Below are 18,653 nucleotides of genomic sequence, written 5' to 3' on the forward strand. Positions count from 1 at the left end.
AAGTCTAAAACAATTAAATGTTAAACAATGAATCTTGGAAGGCACCTGGGTGGCTCAGTGGGTTAAAGCCTCTGCCTTCAGCTCAGGTCATGATCCCAGGATCCTGGGATCGAGCCCCACGTCGGGCTCTCTGCTCCGCAGGGAACCTGCTTTCTCCCCTCTCTCTGCCTGCCTCTCTGCCTACTTGTGATTTCTCTCTCTCTGTCAAATAAATAAAATATTAAAAAAAAAAACAATGAATCTTGAAACACTGAAAAAATAAAATTAGATTTAAAAAAATAAAAATGTTAAAGTAGTTAAAAGGAGTTATAGATATTATAAGAAAGATTTGAAAAAGAACCAAGTAGAACTTCCAGAAGATAAAAGTAAGTCTTTAAAACATAAAATTCAATTGTCATGTTGAATGTATTAATATAAAATTGAAGAAAAATTAGTTAACTGTAAAGTGTATATGTGGAAACCATGCAGAATGCAGCATAAAGGGATAAAAATATGAAAGGAAATTGAGGAAAATTAGATGGATTAAAAAACTAAATATATATTTAATAGAATCTTCTTAAGAAGAGATGAGACATAATGTGAGAAAGGCAATATTTGAAGAGTTATTCATGGAAGATTTTCCAGAACTGAAGAAAGATATACATACTCAGAATGATGGACCATACCAAATCTCAAAAAAGAAGCATTAAAAGAAATCTACCCTCACATGGTGAAGTTACAGAATGTCATGGAAAAACGTTTGTTTTTTTTTTTTAATACTTTATTTATTTCAGAGATAGAGTGAGTGCATGAGTTGGGGGAGGAGCAGAGGGAGAGGGACAAGGAGAATCCATGCTGAGTGCAAAGCCTAACACGGGGGGCTCAATCTCACAACCTTGAGATCATGACCCTGAGATCATGACCTGAGCTGAAATCAAGAGTCAGTTCCTTAACCAGCTGAGCTACCCAGGTGCCCCATGAAGGAAAGTATTAAACGCTAACCAAGTGTGAAGACAAACAATCCACCAAGGTAGGACATTTAGACTGACAACACTGACAGAAGCCAGAGCCAGTGGGACAGTGACTGAGAAATGCTGAGAGAAAATAACTCTGAACCTAGAATTCTATGTCCAGTTGAACTCTCATTCAAGAATGAGCACAAAAATAAAAATGTTGGCAGGCATAGTCCACGACAGTAGGGTGTGGCAGAACTACCGCAACATTTACTTCAGTAAGAAGGAAACTAAATCCAGATGGAGGGAGTGAAGATCAGGAGCCAAGAAGGAAGAAATGATATTAGCCTCCCCTTTGATTGAAACAGTTTTTTTTTTTTAAACTAAATTGTTTCTTTCCAAAATCATGAAAATTTTGTTATATTTTCCTTCATATATAAAGATATTTTAAGAAAAAAAATCTGTTGTGTGAATTTGCTGTAAACAAATTTAAACATCCACCAATGCTAGTATGTTTAGGTAAAATGTGCAGTATATACAGAGACTGAAATATTATGTCATCTTGAAGAATTTTTGATGTTTTATGATAGTACTTATATTAAGATGTTAAGGAAAAGTAACACATAAAACATCTTATTCCTTGTTAGGTGAGGGAAAATATTGTAAGGCAATGTACCAAGCATGTTCACATCATTTTTTGGTGACATAATGATGTTTTTCCTTTTACCTTATACTTTTCAAAATCCTATAGTGGACATGTATTCTTTAATAATAAAAGAACTTCAAAAAACTTAAAAATATAGATATTTGTTAAATTATGAATTTCACTAAATGAACACCATGTTTCAAATTTTGCAGGCAAACCTATCCTCGCCATCCTCTACAGTATCTGACAATCAGCTGGTATGTATCCTCTTATTCAGTCATGAACCTATTTTAGAAAATTCTGACCTCTCAAGACAGCTTTGAGAGAAAGTGAACTGAGAATATATGTACTACATATATTTGCTTACTTGTCTAACAAAAATTTACTTATTCTTTACTGAAGCAGCTTACGAACATACCTAAAACAGTACATAGACTCTATTTGTTAGGAACTTGACTCTTAGTAGTGGGACTGGAATAATATGGGTGGGGTCAGAAGCAAGATGCTTTTGCAATTTATTGAAGGAGAGTGCTCGATTCCTGATGGGACAGATGCTTTTTGAAAAGCATTCAAGGGCAGGTCGCATTTGATAGTGTAGGACATATTCTGGATTTTAAAAAATGAGAAATGGGGTATTTCAGACAGGAAGGTTAGCATGTGAATGGCTTAGATCAGAATGGTTAGTAGAAACAGAATGTGAACCATAAATGCAAGTTACATATGTAATTTAAAATTTTCTAATAGCCACATTAAAAAGTAACAAAACAAAACAAAACCAAACCCCAAAACAAAAAAACAACAAGACAAACATAGGGAACGTTAATTTCAAAGATATATTTTATGTAATGATATGTAAATCCTCTTTCAAACATATAATTAGTATAAACTTGAGATATTCAACATTCCTTGTTTGGGGCCAAGTCTTTGAACTATGCTGTGTATTTTCTATTTATAGCACAGCTTGGTTCTGAATAACCATATTTCAAAAAAAGAAAAGTAACCACATTTCATCAGCCTGACAAGGGACTACTGACTACTGTGTTAGCACAGATGTAGACTCTAGAATCTGTTATTTATGGATGAAATTTGATTACGTAGAATTATTTTTTCTTATAGTGTTTTGCATTTTCTATTCTTATAGTGGCTGTCAAATTGAAACCATGAAATAAGTTGCAAAGATATTACTAAAGATTTTCTTTGTATCTTTTAACTTTTATTATTTATAATTGTAAGTTCCTGAACAATAGTCACCTTCAGTATAATTAGAAAAATTTGTAGTAAAGCAGTTTGAGATGTTAAGAAGACAAAAATCACTGTTTAGTACTGATTTTTTCCCTTTTTAAGCAATTGTCTTGGGGTCCATAGCCAGCAAGTCATCTTGTCGTTATCATGCCAAAATATTTTCATTTGTAATACAAAAAAAAACATAAAAAAGCGTAGTCTGACTCACAAAGTAGCCTGATTTAAGCAAACTACTTGAGTTTGTTGATGTTTATACATGTGGTATATATATGGGATGTGTTTGCATGCGCGTGTGTGTGCTAATTTTAGTGTTAGTTTAGAATAGTACCTGGCAGTGTGGTGTAGGTGAAAGAATGCTAGAATGGGGCCAGAAGAACCATTTTTTATTTCTGCTCTGACACTAGCCACGGGACTGGCAGTGAGGAAGCCACAAATCCGAAGGTTTGATCCTCAGTTTCCTAAATGAGCAATGAGAACATTCTATTACATACTTCCGAAGCGCCTTTAGCACCTGTGAGTCCATGATTACCAACAGAGTGATGTGAAAAAGTTGCCATAGAAACAAGCACTGCATTAACAATAAAGTTGAATGGCTTCCCAGTTTAGATATGGAAATATTACTACAACAATTTTAATATTTAAAGTAATGATATACTTGTTTCTTGAGAGCAAAATATAAAACCAAGAACTGACTTGTATGTATGTGTGTGTGTGTGTACACACACACATACATACAAGTCAGTTCTTGGCTTAATATTTTAAGAAACTATTTTAAAGAGGCAAATATATATATAATGATTTCATTAAAAGAGACATATTAAAATCAACTCATTGTAAATGTAATAATTAAGCCTTTTCTTGACTAATAAAATAATTCTGTGAATTCTAAGTTTGTGTTCTTTAGGGAGAAAAAATGCAAAGCATTGCTTTGACTGACTTTAATGATAATTTCTTTGCATTTGCTTTAGACTTTTTCTCTAAAGAGTTCAAGGAATATCTTAACCAAGTTTTAAATTAAGTTTTAATCCTCAAATTCCCTTGAGATATAGGTCAGTTTGTGAAGGGATTATTATCAAGCAAGTTTATCACACAAAAAAAGAACATCTGGATTGATATAATTATTCAGTTTAATCACTTTGACTTCTATTTCATGGCATTAACCCTGTTTTTCATTACGGGGGAATGGAATAGAATAGAAATAATTGTAAGTAAGGACAGCTGTATGACATTTGCTTCTTTAAGGATTTATGATATTTTTGCTCTTAAGTAATATAAAAATGAATGAAATTATAACTTTTCCTTTCTATGAATGAATTTCTAATATTTGTCATCTCAAACTCTCTTCAAGGTTAAGTTCTGAATAATTTGGGTGAGAATAACTATGAAAAATGAAACTAGGTATACATATGTGTATGTGTATGCACATGTTTATGACATACAGATAGATGCCATATAATAGGTAATTCTGATATAATACGTTGCTTTTTGTTGAATAGTGTGTTTGTGTGTGTGTGTGTGTGTAGCACATAAAAATTACTGGGAACATATGATAGATTATAGTTAAATTACATAAGTAAATACTCTGTTCTATGTAAAATAAGCAGTTAGTTAAAATTATTTTAGTCCTGTTTTTGGGGAGAAATATAATAAATTGGTAGAAGTGAAAATCCAAGATAGATCACTGTAGTAGCACAAGCTTAAAATAGAAACCATTTTGCCTTTGACATTTGGCTTTTTAAGGGTATATAATATTTTCATACTTTCTTCTTTTCAACTTGGCTAAACCATTCACTTGTTAACTTTGCAACTGTTCCAGTTCAACATTTGAAAGAACAAAAGAAATATGACCATGCACCTTATTCTTAAGAAATCTCCATCATTTACTCTGGAAACCAAACTATTTAGTATCGAGCTCAGGATAATAGAATAATCTGGGCCTCCATGTGATACCAGTTTACCAATCTGTGCTTCAGCTTCTCTTCTTCTGTTAGACACCACCACAGGATGTGAAAACTAGAAAGGAACTTAAGAGACGAGGGTATTGGAAATACTCATCCATAAAATGGGAGGTTGGTATAATTACTCAGTCAACCTGTAGGGGTATTGCAAGGCTCATGTATCATAGGATCTGAAGTTGCCAGTATAGCCTTGTGCATATGGGAGGTGTTATTATTGCACACATGATCTCTGAAATATTATCTCAGAGATAATTATCTCCATTTTAAATGACTTGAGTTTGTTGGTCTTTGTCTCAGAAATATTGATCTCTGAGGTAATATTTTTTCAGATAAAGAAATAGAGGTTCATAGTTTAAATAGATTGCCTAACACCACAGCAGTAGTGGTTACTTTTGTGAAAAAAATCTATATATAGACTTGAGATCATTAAAAAAGAATGAGAAAATGTTGATGAAGGAGTTAGGAAATTTGGCCTCTTCAGAAGTACGACTTTCTCTGGGTACCTCCCATGGGGGCCCGGTGCTAGCATTTTCCCATAGCCTATAAAGATGCACTTATGAAAGAGGAGGAGAATAGGTAGGGTGAATTTGGGTACAGAGATTTCTCCACTGTGAGTAGTACTATACTTAACATAACAAGGGGAGCAAAAGGAAAGGAAGGATCTAGGATCTAGGTGTGGTACCTTTACAGAGCTTTTCTAATTCCTGAACTGAATCATCCCACTGTTAACAGAGGCTGGTGGGGCCTCTTCTTTGGATGAGAAAATAGATGAGGTTCAACAAAATGGGTAAGCACTGGTCTTCCTTGGGGGTAGATGGGGGAACCTTGTTTAGAAGACATTTGCTTTTGCGTTTGGTATTTAATGCCATTACGAAATGTTCATTGTTGCGGGAGATGGAATACTGAATCTGGAGAGGAAAAACAATAGGTTAAAAAAACAAGCCACATGGCTACATACAGGTAAAAGCAAAATGCAGCTTACTGGAACACTATAAAGAAGAGTGGGTAAGCTTTCAGATACTTTGTTCCCAGTTCTGAATGCCAACTGATGTGTCCTGCTTTAGTGGGGCATGAGTCATCTTTCTGAGGGCCCTTGAGGTCACTGTTGTTCAGAAAATGCAGCCCTGAAAGCTTTTGTGTAGAATTGATGTCTTCTTCAGGTTTAAGGGTGGTTTGTCCTTGACCAGTTTTCTTTGACACAACATACTTAAGTTCTACAGCATTCATCATATATATCTCCTGAGGTTTGAATCACACTATTGTCTTTTCTTTAACCATAGAAATATTTCAATTCAACCAACCTGTGTTGTACATGTTCCACCAAATATTTTTTGAGCTATGGGATATGGTTTATAAGAATTGAAATACTACATATATTTTTTTTAAGATTTTATTTATTTAATTGACAGAAAGATAGAGCACAAGTAGGCAGAGCAGCAGGCAGAGGGAGAGGGAGAGGTAGGCTCTCCACTGAGCAGGGAGCCTGATGAGGGACTTGATCCCAGGACCCTGGGATCATGACCTGAGCTGAAGGCAATGGCTTAACTGACTGAACCACCCAGGGGGCTCCCATATATTTGTTTTTATACAGCTATCATAGTAACTGTAATTTTTTCTAAAGCATATCAGGTAGGTACTTTCCTGGATGGTGCAGATCATTTAGTATCAATATTCTATATTATAAATGCAAAAATAGGAAAAAGGCAAGTTTTTTTTCCCTTTCATATTCATGTTGTTTTTCCTTTACAAAGTTCTGTCATGCATATTACAGCAGTCCCATAGCTAATGGGTGGTATAAAAATCTGTTTTTTTCCTCCTCAATCTTGGTAACTTTGCTCTGCACTAGAGTGTTTTGAAATCTGAGATATTTATTGGAGGGGAAAAATACTTACATATTTGCTTCAAGTATATAATATTGTTTGTTGAGAAAGAAAGAAATCTAATAAAGGCTTATAAATTGAAGGAGTAAGTAAGCTAAATAATTTAGAGCATACTGCTTTTGTCAACTTTAGTCTTGACTAGTAGAATGTTTTTGAGTTTCTATGAGCTTGTTGCTACAGCAATTCTAAAATATATATGTATATGGGGCGCCTGGGTGGCTCAGTGGGTTAAGCCACTGCCTTCGGCTCAGGTCATGATCTCAGGATCCTGGGATCGAGTCCTGCATCGGGCTCTCTGCTCAGCAGGGAGCCTGCTTCCTTCTCTCTCTCTCTGCCTGCCTCTCAGTGTACTTGTAATTTCTCTCTGTCAAATAAATAAATAAAATTTAAAAAAAAAATAAAATATATATGTATATACATAAAACACGGGGGACTAAAGACCAAACTGAAGCAAATGGGTAAAAGAAACATGGGGTATTTTCACAAGCTCTTAGATCCACAAGATTAGTAGAACTCCTAGCCAAGCTCACCAAGGTTTCTATATGCAGTGTTTTATTACTTTCTTGCTTTTCTATTTTACATTTTATTTCATTAAAAAGATAAAAATAAATCCATGAATACTGACACCTTGTTCTTTATTTCTTTTCTTCCCTCATCCCAACCACTGCGGAGCTTATGACTGTCATTAAAGGCAATTAAAAACAGTCCACTAGTTGCAGTTACTAATTTGAGAATGGGGTTGCTCTCAGCAGCTATTATTTTAAGATATTGATAATGGATTCTCTAGGTCAGTGCTGGCAGTTAATTTTCAACTTTGGTGTCCAGCCAGAGGCAGTACCAACTTGTCATAGAATTATGATTGTAAGTTCCAAAGGACAGAAACAATATTTATTTTTATGGTGCCCCTGAGTAGTACTGTTGAAGCATAAGTGTATACTCATTGAGTTAAACACAAATTAATAGCAGCCTCAGACCAGTGCCCTGTGTGGGCCATTGAAACCTGCCACCAGCCTCTAGGGACTCCATACGCTCTTGGACATTTTCTCCCTCAAGATTAGCAGTAGGTATAAATGTGATATCTTTAGTCCCACCCCACTCTTAAATTCTACAAAAGAAGATGATATCATTGTCTTTTGGTATTAAAAATTGTATTGCTTATCAGCATAAGCAAAGAAGGGGAGCAGCAACAACTTTTTTTTTTTTTTTTTTTTTAAATGGAGAAGTTTAAAATCTTGTAAGTCCCTAAAGAACTGATCCCTGGCTTTGAATTCTTATATCCATCAGAGATGGGAATTTCAGCCTCTACTCTTAAGAGTAGAGTGACCAGTTTTCTGGTCACTAACCCACTTTCCGTCTTCTGGTCCTCTCTTGGGGAAAGATAGTATGGATCTTCTATCCTGAAGAGTTCTCTCTTCTTGGGTTATACCCAAATAAAAATATTAATCCAGAAAAAGTAATGGGGGACACCAAGCTGTCAAGCAACACTTCTTCAGGTCTCCATATTGGATAATAGCCAGCATCCTGGGCTGCTTCTGCCTGTCAATTAATTTATTTATTCTTCAGTTATTTATTTAGCACCTTCTAGGATCCAGATACAGTTCTGTGTGTTGGAAATACAACAGTGAACAAAGTCATCATCTCTGGCCTCACAAAGCTTATATTCTAGTGGAGAAAACAACAACAACAACAACAACAACAATAAACACATAAACAAATGTCAGATTGTGATAAGTTCTATGGAAAAAAAAAATAAGGGAGGTAAGGGGATATCAGCATTCCAGGGAGAAATGACTTCTGGAAAAAGTAAAGAGCCCAAGTGCAAACTCTCAGGGCACAGAGCATCATGGTGTCTGTGCTAGGATGGAGAGCATGAGAGGGTGAGAGGGATAGTAGCAGCAGTTAAGATGGAGAGGGGAGAGCCTCGTTGGGCATCAGAAAGATTAGGCATTACCTCACAGGCATGACAAAGGTTTTGGCTTTCACTCTAAGTGAGAAAGTGAAGCATTAGAGAGCTCTGAGAGGATTCAAGTGACATGACTTGACTCCTAGTGTAGGTTACTCTGTGGTATACTAAACTGAATGGCCAGCTGTCTGAGAACAAGGGTTATAGACACTATAGTTCCTGACATAGACGAGGTCCGACTGGCAAAATGGCTCCAGAGAGTGTCTGATAGACGTGTTTCAGAGACCCAAAACAATGGTTATTTTGTCTTTGGGGCACTTCAAAGATTGCTTACATCCTGTGTAGGTCCGTTCTCAGTAGGTTCATCATGATGAATTGAAATTTGGCATTTAGAGAAACTTTTTGTCATTCTTTCTGTGCTTTTTTTGTGTTAACTGTGGGAGTCATTGCCTGTTTTTATTTCCCCATTTAGGCTGGTAAGAAAATTAGGGAGTTGCTTTTCCTGGCCTCATAAGAATAACATTTGTGTGTATTAGTCATGGGTCTAGCTGGATCTATGGATTCCATAGCAGATAAAAATGAAAGAAGAGCCAGTTGGGGCTAGTTTTGTTGCTGCAATGACAGTCTTAACAGGAGCTCTCTTTAACAGACTCTTCTAACTTGATTCATCTAATTTCCTTTATTTTTGTTTGTACACAAACCTAGCCAATGAGTTTTACCAGAATGAGAGAACAAAGGTCTACTTCAAGTTTGAAAATATCAGTGGGTGTGTGCAAGGATACAATGTAGATTAGAAACCAATAATAGACAATCTCTTCTAAAGCCTCTCTTTTAGTCTGGAGGCAGAATCTCAGGGTTGAACAGATGTCTCTAAAATGGCAGACCAAGGAAGATCTATCTTTAGGCAGGCGGCACAGTGTTTAAATGGAAAGAGTTCTAGTTGAGTGCTCATGAATCACCTAGGGATTTTGTGAAAACTCAGATTATGATTCAGTAGGTCTGGGGTAGGGCCTGAGATCTGGCACTTCTAACAGGTTCTCAAGTGACACTGATGGTACTGGTTTACATAGCCCATTCTGAGTGGCAAGGTGCTAAAAGACATCTTATTTGGATATCCATTAGTTTACTCTGTGTTGCAATTTAGTCTTCAACAAGTGTAGATTACATAACTGTTTGACATTAGTAACGGGAATTAGGAAGAGCAGAGAGCAAGTTAACTAATATTCCAGGGAAGCCTTGCTTGCATGTACCAGCAACAGCACCAGTTGCTTTACTTAGGCTATTTTATAGATGTTCTATAAAATAGAACCCTTGTTTGGGGGATGGATTTGAATATGCAGAAACAAGACTTATGTAAAAACTCTTTGTGGTATGATACCTGAGAGGAAAGGAATATAAATAATAAAATGTGCCATTATTCATTATTAAAGGACCTAATCATGGACAATTATAATCCTTTAGCAGAACGTCCAGGCCGGTTGAACAGCTCTTTCAAGGTCATACAGTCTTTTAACACTAGTGCAAAAATTAAAATCTGTATCCTGTTTGCTCTCCTCCCAGCAACATCATGCTGTTTTTTGTGAGTGTATTTTTAACCAAGTCTTGGAGAGAGACATCAGTACAAATTTTGATGTCTTGGCCATGCAAACCACAGAGCCCTTTATGATGTAGGATATGGTGTAGGGTGCATATGTGTAAGTATAGAGGTGAAGGGAAGATTTATGGATGTGTATATCGAATAGGAAAACTTCATATCCTACAGTGTTTTAGGAGTGCTCTTTTGCAGGAACATATATGCCATGCTAAAGTAAAGAAAAACTGTATTGAGTAAGACTAATGAAAAAAAAGGTAAATTGATACTGAATGAAATAACATTGGCCAACATCAAGGATGTGGCAATGGACATTAGAAATAAAACAGAACACAGAGGACACTGAGAATTGGAGAGGAGAAGTGAGTTGGGGGAAATCGGAAAGGGAGATGAGCCATGAGAGACTGTGGGCTCTGAGAAATAACTGAGGGTTTTGGAAGGGAGGTGGTAGAGGTTGGGTGAGCCTGGTGGTAGGTATTAAGGAGGGCACATATTGCATAAAGCACTGGGTGTGGTGCATTAAAAAAAAATGAATCTTGGAAAACTGAAAAAAAATTACGAAAAAGGAAAGAAAGAAAGCAGAAGCAGTGAATTTAAAAAGAATCACAAATATAAAAATACTAGGGCTTTGCAATTGATTGGACAGAGGAAATTATAGAGGTGGGTATTTAAAAATTATTTTAAATTTCTGTCTTTTGTTTGTCTGTGTCTGCAGTAGGCATAGGAGTAGTTAAAATCATGGGCTCCATTAATGGATCTGCACTGGATTTCAAAGTTGAGTTCTTCCTATATTAACTGTTTGGCTTTGGCATGTGACTTATTCTCTCTAAGCCTCTCACAGGGTTGTTTATAGGGAATTGATGAGATAATCTACCTACAATAGAGACTATAGAGCTTGATCACATATAGATAAGATATAGAATCTGGATCTACAGGAGAATGATGGTGTTATCTGCAATGAATCTTCAAGGATTTTGAGGTTGATTTCAAAGCATGTGGAATGGAGCATGTGTGAGGTTCAGAATGGGACCACTAGTGTTTAACTTCCAACTTGACCATCCTGACTACTGAGAAATAGTTAGGTGTGGAGGTTATGGTTCAAGTTCATAGGATGCGAAATAGGAACATGTCAAAGACAAACTATGCCTAGTCTTCTTGTGTGTAATTTGGCTTCCATGTCTGTAAAATACTACTGAGTAACAACAAGTGAAGGTGTGGGAGAAAAAATAGGACTGGAGGAAGAGGAGATAAATACAGTGTAAGAATCAGGGCAACTATACCAAGGCCAACTGGGCAAACTAGAATGAGGGAGACTCAGAGACTTCAGGTAGACCAAGCCTAGGAACAAAATCAAAGAAAAGAGCATGTGGAACATCCAGTAGAGTAGAGGAAATTGGGAAAGAATTATTGTCAAATTAGTAGACAACCACCAAATTTGGGAAATTCATAGGAACTAAGGAGCATAAAGGCTAGAACAAAAACAATTATGAAACATTAGTAACTGATTCTGATACTGAATATCCAGAAGAGTCTCTTTGCTGGGTCTCTCACCCAGGAGAGAAGATCTGAGTGAAAGTCTCCAGGTGAGGATAACCCAAATCATCAGTCTGCTGGCAATACAATCAGTCAGGTAGCCATGTTGCCCTGGCAGAGGGATTCTCAGCATATCAAGTGCTCTGAGTTAGACTTCTCCTCTCTGCTTTCATCTTTTTGCATACTGCCACCAAACTTAGCTCCGAAAGCTCCATGTTGGTTTTAAAACCTGGTAGGCCCAGGGTACTAGAGCTGTATTGATTTCCTACCACACAAAGGAGTTGGAAAGAATGAGAAGGTAGGGGAGTAGGGGATGAAAAGGGAAATGAAACAGGAAGTTGAGTGGAAGAGAGACAGGAAATCTGGACAACTTAAGATCATGACCCAAATATCAGGCATCTCCCTTAGTATAGATGGTTATAGAAATCAGTAGCTGCCTACACTTTGTTCTTGTGTTGAGTTTACTGGAGGGTACTGCTCTCATATGTATACTCAACTCTGCGACTTAATACATAATTGGATGTTACTTGCACATTTTTTTCCTCTTGAGAGAAATAAGAGTTTCTTAAGTAGGAGATATTTCTTAGCCTGGGGACAATAAAGACTTCTCTCACTCTTTCCTTCCCCAGTTGGCATAAATATGAAAGACAACTGGGAAAATAGCGATTGAAGAAAGTATTGCAGAGTAGCATTTATTCAAGCCTCAAAATATATCAGGTGGTTTATAGAGCAGAGAGATAGATGTAGTCCCTTAAGGCTTAAGTTGTGAGTATCAGCATTTACTGAGGAGAACTAATTTACTATTTTCTGAAAGGAAATGGGGTTGAGAAGAATGATTGCAGCAAAATGCTTAACCAGGACAAGTGTCACAACTTTTTATTGAATTCTAGTTTGGGGTATTTTTGTAAACTTATCAATCATTTTGTGACATTTTACAGTGTAATGAGATTTTGGTGTTTGTGAAACATCACTGTGAAATTGCCCCCAAGTAGATTTCTCTCTCTCTCTTTCTCATCAAACTGACATTGGGTACAAGCTTATGAGTCTTGAATGACTAGTCCGTTAGGTAAAACTCTTTTGGTTGCAAGTTAAAGAAGTTGTAAGTTTTAAAAATAAGGAGATCTTGTGTGAAAGAAAAGGAAATTCTTAGGGAGCCTCAGGAAACGAAAAATCAGCGGGGCCCCAGGAATGTTTTAGAATTCCATTCTGGAAAGCCCCTGAGTGTCTCTCCTCCTTAGGCTCCCCATGCACTTTGCTCTCTTTCTTGATCTCGTCTGATCTGCTTTGTATGGCAAATTGAGGCTTTCCCATAGCTCGCAAATTGACATATTATAATTTCAATCTTCCCAAGTAATTGCAGAGTGGTCTGAATTCCTATTCCACATTCTTGGAAGAGAAAGTCTTACTCTAACCACCCTCTTAGGTCAGAAGGCCATCCCTGGTTTCATCAGACTTAGTATGAACCTGGTTTCTGGGGGCCAGCTCTGTGGATGTTGGGACATGGGAGTTGGTTTCCAGAAAAATAAAACCTTAAAGGCTTGGTGGCTTGTGCCAAATTCATCTCTCCTACCATGCCCAGAATAAGAAAGCTGCCTGCCATTAAGGCCACTCTCCATAAATATCTGTTAAATGAAGTATTTGTTGACTGAATGACCAATGAGGATATAGGAACACATTTGGCTAGATAAATGAGGAAGGTTTTTGCATTTTGAACATTGGGATAGTAGATATCTATTAGTTAATTGCTGTAACAGTTAATTTTAAAGTCATCTTAGTGAAAATCATTTGATTTCTAGGCTGCTTTTATGTATTGGTAAAATCATTTTAAAATTTAAAAAAATTAAAAATTTTTGTGAGAACATTTGAATGACTTAACAGTGCACATATTCATTCATTTTAATGCCATTTATTTCTTTATTTTTCAAAATTTTATTTAACATTCATGAAGACTAAGCCTGGAGTAATTCGCCCAGTACCTGTAAAATCCAAAATATTACTGAGAAAAGAGGAGGAAGTCTATGAACCCAACCCTTTCAGTAAATACCTGGAAGATAACAGTGACTTCTTTTCTGATCAGGTGAGCATACAGAAGAAAAAATTTTGATACTTTGATAAATAACTGTACAAAATAGGAAGATGCTTCTATGAATATGGTATGTACAAGAAAATGTTTATTTGATTAGAGTGTCCTTAGTAATAAGAAAAGGTCCATTATTTTCATAATAAAAAGAAATTAATATATTCCCAAGATGATATTTTGTTTGAAGTGTTTCAAGTTAAAAAAAATTTTTTTTCTACCTTGTGCTGCTAATGTTTTGGGAACAAAGACACCACTCTCCATAAAGAAAGACATCATGAAGTCATTGGTTGGATGGGTCATATAGGTGTCACATTATTATTTGTAAATTCCTGTTTCATTTTGAAGAGATGAACTATTTGGGTTTGGTATATTAGTACATTTAGCGAAATATCTATTGTATGGATGCATAGTAACATACTAGAGATGATACAAACCCCTAGATTGAGCAGTAATAGTAGATTGGGGCTTAAGATATTTTAAGGCTTTTTTTGTCATTTGGATTACATGTAAAAAGGAGTACCCTATATGTTGGAGGGAGAATAATGGGAGGTTGTTGGTGTTGCTTTATAAGCTATTTGGGAAACATATGAAAATACACATTTATGCAATATAAAAGTCCATAAATTATTTCAGAGTGAAACTTTGCATCTTTTTTGTCCTATTAAGATGCAGCAAATAGGCATAGGTTGTATATTTTATATCTCAAATACTATGACATGGATAAACAATGTGAGCAATCCAGAAACCTTTCTGAATACAGCCAAGGCAAGTAAAATCACCACCCTTGGTGATCTATAATAAAATATACTTATGAAGGAATACAAGGGGATATACTCCATGTAAGTTTTACTTTGAAAATAACTAAGACTATTCTTGGAACAATAAATTATACTTGCATTTGTGAATCATAAGGACTATCTTATCTGGCACTTATTTGCTCTATAACATCTCTCTTCATTTTCCTCATGTATAAAATGAGGCATTCAGATTGGGTACTTTTTAAGGATCCTTTCAGTTCAAAAATCTGTGTTCCTTAAAAATCTAAGATTAACCCTCATTAGGTCAGAAGTCACTGTGTAGCCTTGAAGATGTTCATCATAAATACTTTCTCAGGATTTGTTATAGTTTTTTCTATAAAATGGAAACAATATGATTTTGATAAGGTAAACATTTTTAGAAGACACTAATAGCATTGAATATGATAATTAGAGGCAATTACTTTCATTTTATAGAATAAAATGTTATCCTCACTTTAAATTAAATAGAGAAATCTCACTGATTTATAGGATTGTCTTTACTAATTCCACACATAACAGAAATGAAAATTCCTCTTAAAGCATATTTTAATCATCAACAAAAAACACTTATTAAATATCTACTGCTTGTGTGATACAAATACTTTAGAGGCTTACTATGACATTTTAGACCTCATGGGATCATTATAAAAATAATGCAGTCAAATGACAAAAACGTTAACAGCTAAGATAAACTTCACATACTATCTATGCAATTTACGTTCTTCAAAATACAACCTAAAGCTGTAAAATAATGATTTTGTTCTTTTATATTAGTATAATTTCAAATGTATGTATTTTGTTTTAAATAAGATTCATGTGTAGAATAGCAAGGTACAGATTTATCACCATTAACTCTCCATGAAAATGATAAATTCCATTTTCAAGTTTAGGAAATTCTTGTCATTAAAAGGAGTTGCCATTTCTTTGCCCTGCTTTTTTTTGACAAGACTGCAAGTTTAAAGCTCTGTTTATGTTCAGCATAAACCTATGAATTTCCAGATAATTTGTGGAAAATTGGAACTCTTTTGCAAATATGGAGGTGCCACAAACACAACTGTACTCATATTGTTTTTTTCAACCAATTTTTTCTTGCTTTTATCTCACCTTTTATGTGCAACATGGGTAGTAAAAGGAGTCTCCAGACTGTCAGATTGAACAAGGTAGAGCGTACTATTTAAAAGTGAATTCCAGACATTCCCTGGTAATCCTCATTAACCTTGCATGAGAGGGATAATTTAATAGAAACTTGGGGTCCCTGCACATGGGCCAACTACATATACTATGAACTAGTCTCTCTATGTGGAGTTCTAACTACCATCTCCGTGTCCAGAATCTGCCAGGGAGAAAGACATCAGATAGCTCACCAGTGCAGATGCTTAGCTCTACTTAAAATATAAATTGAGTAATAACAGTTTATAATCTCAGTGTTGCTACTTCATCAAAACTTGAATAGAAGAGCATGTACTCAAATTCGCTAGTCACTCTTGTAGTCTCCTTTGCTGCTGCCACAGAATAAATTGAATGGTTCCAAACTCAGTTGATCTCACCCACCCATGTAATGGAAAATTCTTTAGCCAGACACTTGGGCCAAATTGAAGCAGCTCACATTCACTAATCTGCCTTGTACTGGGGACAGTTCCACATGACAGGAGATGCTGGATGGGATTGTTAAGTCAATAAATTTCCCCTAACAGCTTCGCTGCCATAAAATATGATTTCAAAACTCTCTGTTACAAAATGTCAGACACTAGAGATGATGAGACCAGACGGAAATGTATTTACTGTAGCTTAAGATACAAGCAGGCAGCCTTTTAAACTGATAATGAACTGAACACTTGCCTGGAGACCGTCTCTGGGTACTAAAAGCAAAGTTTGAATCTAAACGCATAATCAGGTAAATGAGACTTATTAATCAACAGCTTTTACATCAAAATGGCATAGGCCAAGAAGCATCCGTCTATATTCGATGGATTTTGTGACAAAGACTCTTTGGAATGAAGCTTATGCTTTTTTAAAATTACCTTTAAATCCATTATTGTATCAATTTGTGGTCCTGTTGACTTATTGCAAAATATCCTCACACTTGCATTTGGATTTGAACGTATGGTGATATACATTGAAGCATACCCTATAGACAGCCAAGGTCAGAGCTGAAAAGTCATTAACAGAATTGATTGGACAAACAGGCATCCAGAAGACATTGAGGCTTAGAAAATCAATTCACTAATGAGAATGAAGATACTTAAAGAGCCCACTGATTTTTAGTTTGTCTGACTACTTGTGAGTTGGCAAAATACATTGATTGTTTTCTGGTCAGTTAGTATGTCTAATTGGATAAAGGTGATCTCTTCACTTAAGATCGTCAACTTAATAAAAAAGCAATTGCTAAACTCAGTTATATAAAATATTACATAAAATATTCTTTCCCTCTTTATAAATAAGTAATAGAACCCAAAGTATTAATATGTCATTTTCTTCTGAAAGCCTTAGAGAAATATATGAAAAGAAAAGATTTGGACAGAATTAAAGAGGAAATACTGTTATTTCATCTGATTACCCTGGTGTTTTTTTTGTTTTGTTTTGTTTTGTTTTTAGTGAGAAATAACACTTCCTAGCACGTGTGCCTCTTGAATTTTATTTTCTTTCTAATTTACTTCAATAAGAAAAGGAAGATGTTTTGTGTGAAAATGATCATTTTATGAATTTCCTCTACACCACTTCACAGAGAATATAAAGGGACAATTATGGGGGATTTTTTTTTTTTTTTTTTTTTGGTAATATTTTCAGTCTTTCTTTTCTCTGATTTTTCTGAGATACCTGAATTCACTACCAAATATTGTTTGACATTCAACTTTGATGATTACGTGGATGACTTTCAGATTTCTGTCTCATTATTCATCAAGTTAGATTTCTTCTGCCACCTTCACCTTCACTTCCTTGTGTCACGGGCATGTTACTATTACAGAGCAAGTATTCATGTTTGTCATAGGTGAAACTGACAATACTGCCTTTTATTCTGAATGACTTCTGGCTTTGCTATAAATTGCTACTGTTTCAACAATTGTTTCTCAATCAAAAGAGTCATAAAAAGATCTCTTATCAGTGCTGACCTTTCATTGAGAAGTAGTTTTCAGCTTAAAATGTTTAACCTTTCTAGGTCTAGAAGTGATTAAGTGGTTTTCCCTAACTGTCTTAAGGAGGGAGAACCGAAATGTCTTGTGTTACATTTCTTATGGAAGGGTTAAGACCAGAGATTTAGTTTCTCCATGTTTTGCCAGGTTATTTTTGTTTATTCGAGTAATGAAATCTTTGTGAGTTTTTTTTCTCCCTTTTTCCTTTTGTCTTCCTCTCTCCTTCCCCACCTTTCTTAATTTCCTTCCTTCCTTCTACCTTCCCACCCCCCTTCTTCCCTCTAAGTGTAATAGGTAATAGTTTATTATAAACAGGTATGATATCACATGTAATAGTTTATCATCATAAACTGTTTTTTTTCTTTTTTCTTTTTTTTTTGAAATTGTCCTGTAGAGACAATATTTGCTTTTTCTCTAGAATATAATCAAATAGGATCACCTTTTCAGACTTAAGATTTCATCTCACTCTTTTTATTTGGGGGGGGGGGGGGGTTAAGCTTTCTTATGACCTTGTGTAATTATTGAGGTTGGAAGATTAGAACTGGGACTACAGAGTTTCAATCTTCTGTTGCAGTTGTCTTCAAGCTATGGGAAACTTAGTTTCTTGTCCCCCTTCCTTTGCCTTACATAGCATTAAAGTATTGAAGAGATTCTTACTTGCTTTAAAACAAGCAAACAAACACACAAAGAAGACCCATTGTCACTTGGATCATAATAGATAGCATTATTCTATTTCTAATAATTCTAATAATTACTTAAGCAACTGAATTCTAATAACTAATTCCAATAATTAGTCAAGCTCTGAAGCATTAGTTGCCTAAGAAATATTGGGAAATATGCAGTATCTTACCATATCCTAATTTATAGGGAAAAAATGATAATCTGAAAGTTTTATACAAATGTGTTCTTTGATTTTTTGTTAGCTCATGATGTCCCTATCTATCTCTATTTAAGAGGAAT

General features: G+C 35.4%; 1 protein-coding gene across 2 annotated transcripts in view; it reads left to right on the forward strand.

Annotated features, from left to right (window-relative positions):
• Window positions 1-18,653, forward strand: part of MLIP (muscular LMNA interacting protein) — a 259,696-nt gene that overhangs the window by 193,599 nt on the left and 47,444 nt on the right. For both annotated transcript variants that reach the window (XM_059178281.1, XM_059178280.1), the window contains 2 exons: window positions 1,791-1,835; window positions 13,634-13,762. In XM_059178281.1, the coding sequence (XP_059034264.1) occupies window positions 1,791-1,835; window positions 13,634-13,762 (174 nt within the window). The remainder of the gene's footprint in view (window positions 1-1,790; window positions 1,836-13,633; window positions 13,763-18,653) is intronic.

Source organism: Mustela lutreola, chromosome 6 (genome assembly GCF_030435805.1).
Source record: "Mustela lutreola isolate mMusLut2 chromosome 6, mMusLut2.pri, whole genome shotgun sequence".
NCBI classification, from domain to species: Eukaryota; Metazoa; Chordata; class Mammalia; order Carnivora; family Mustelidae; genus Mustela; species Mustela lutreola.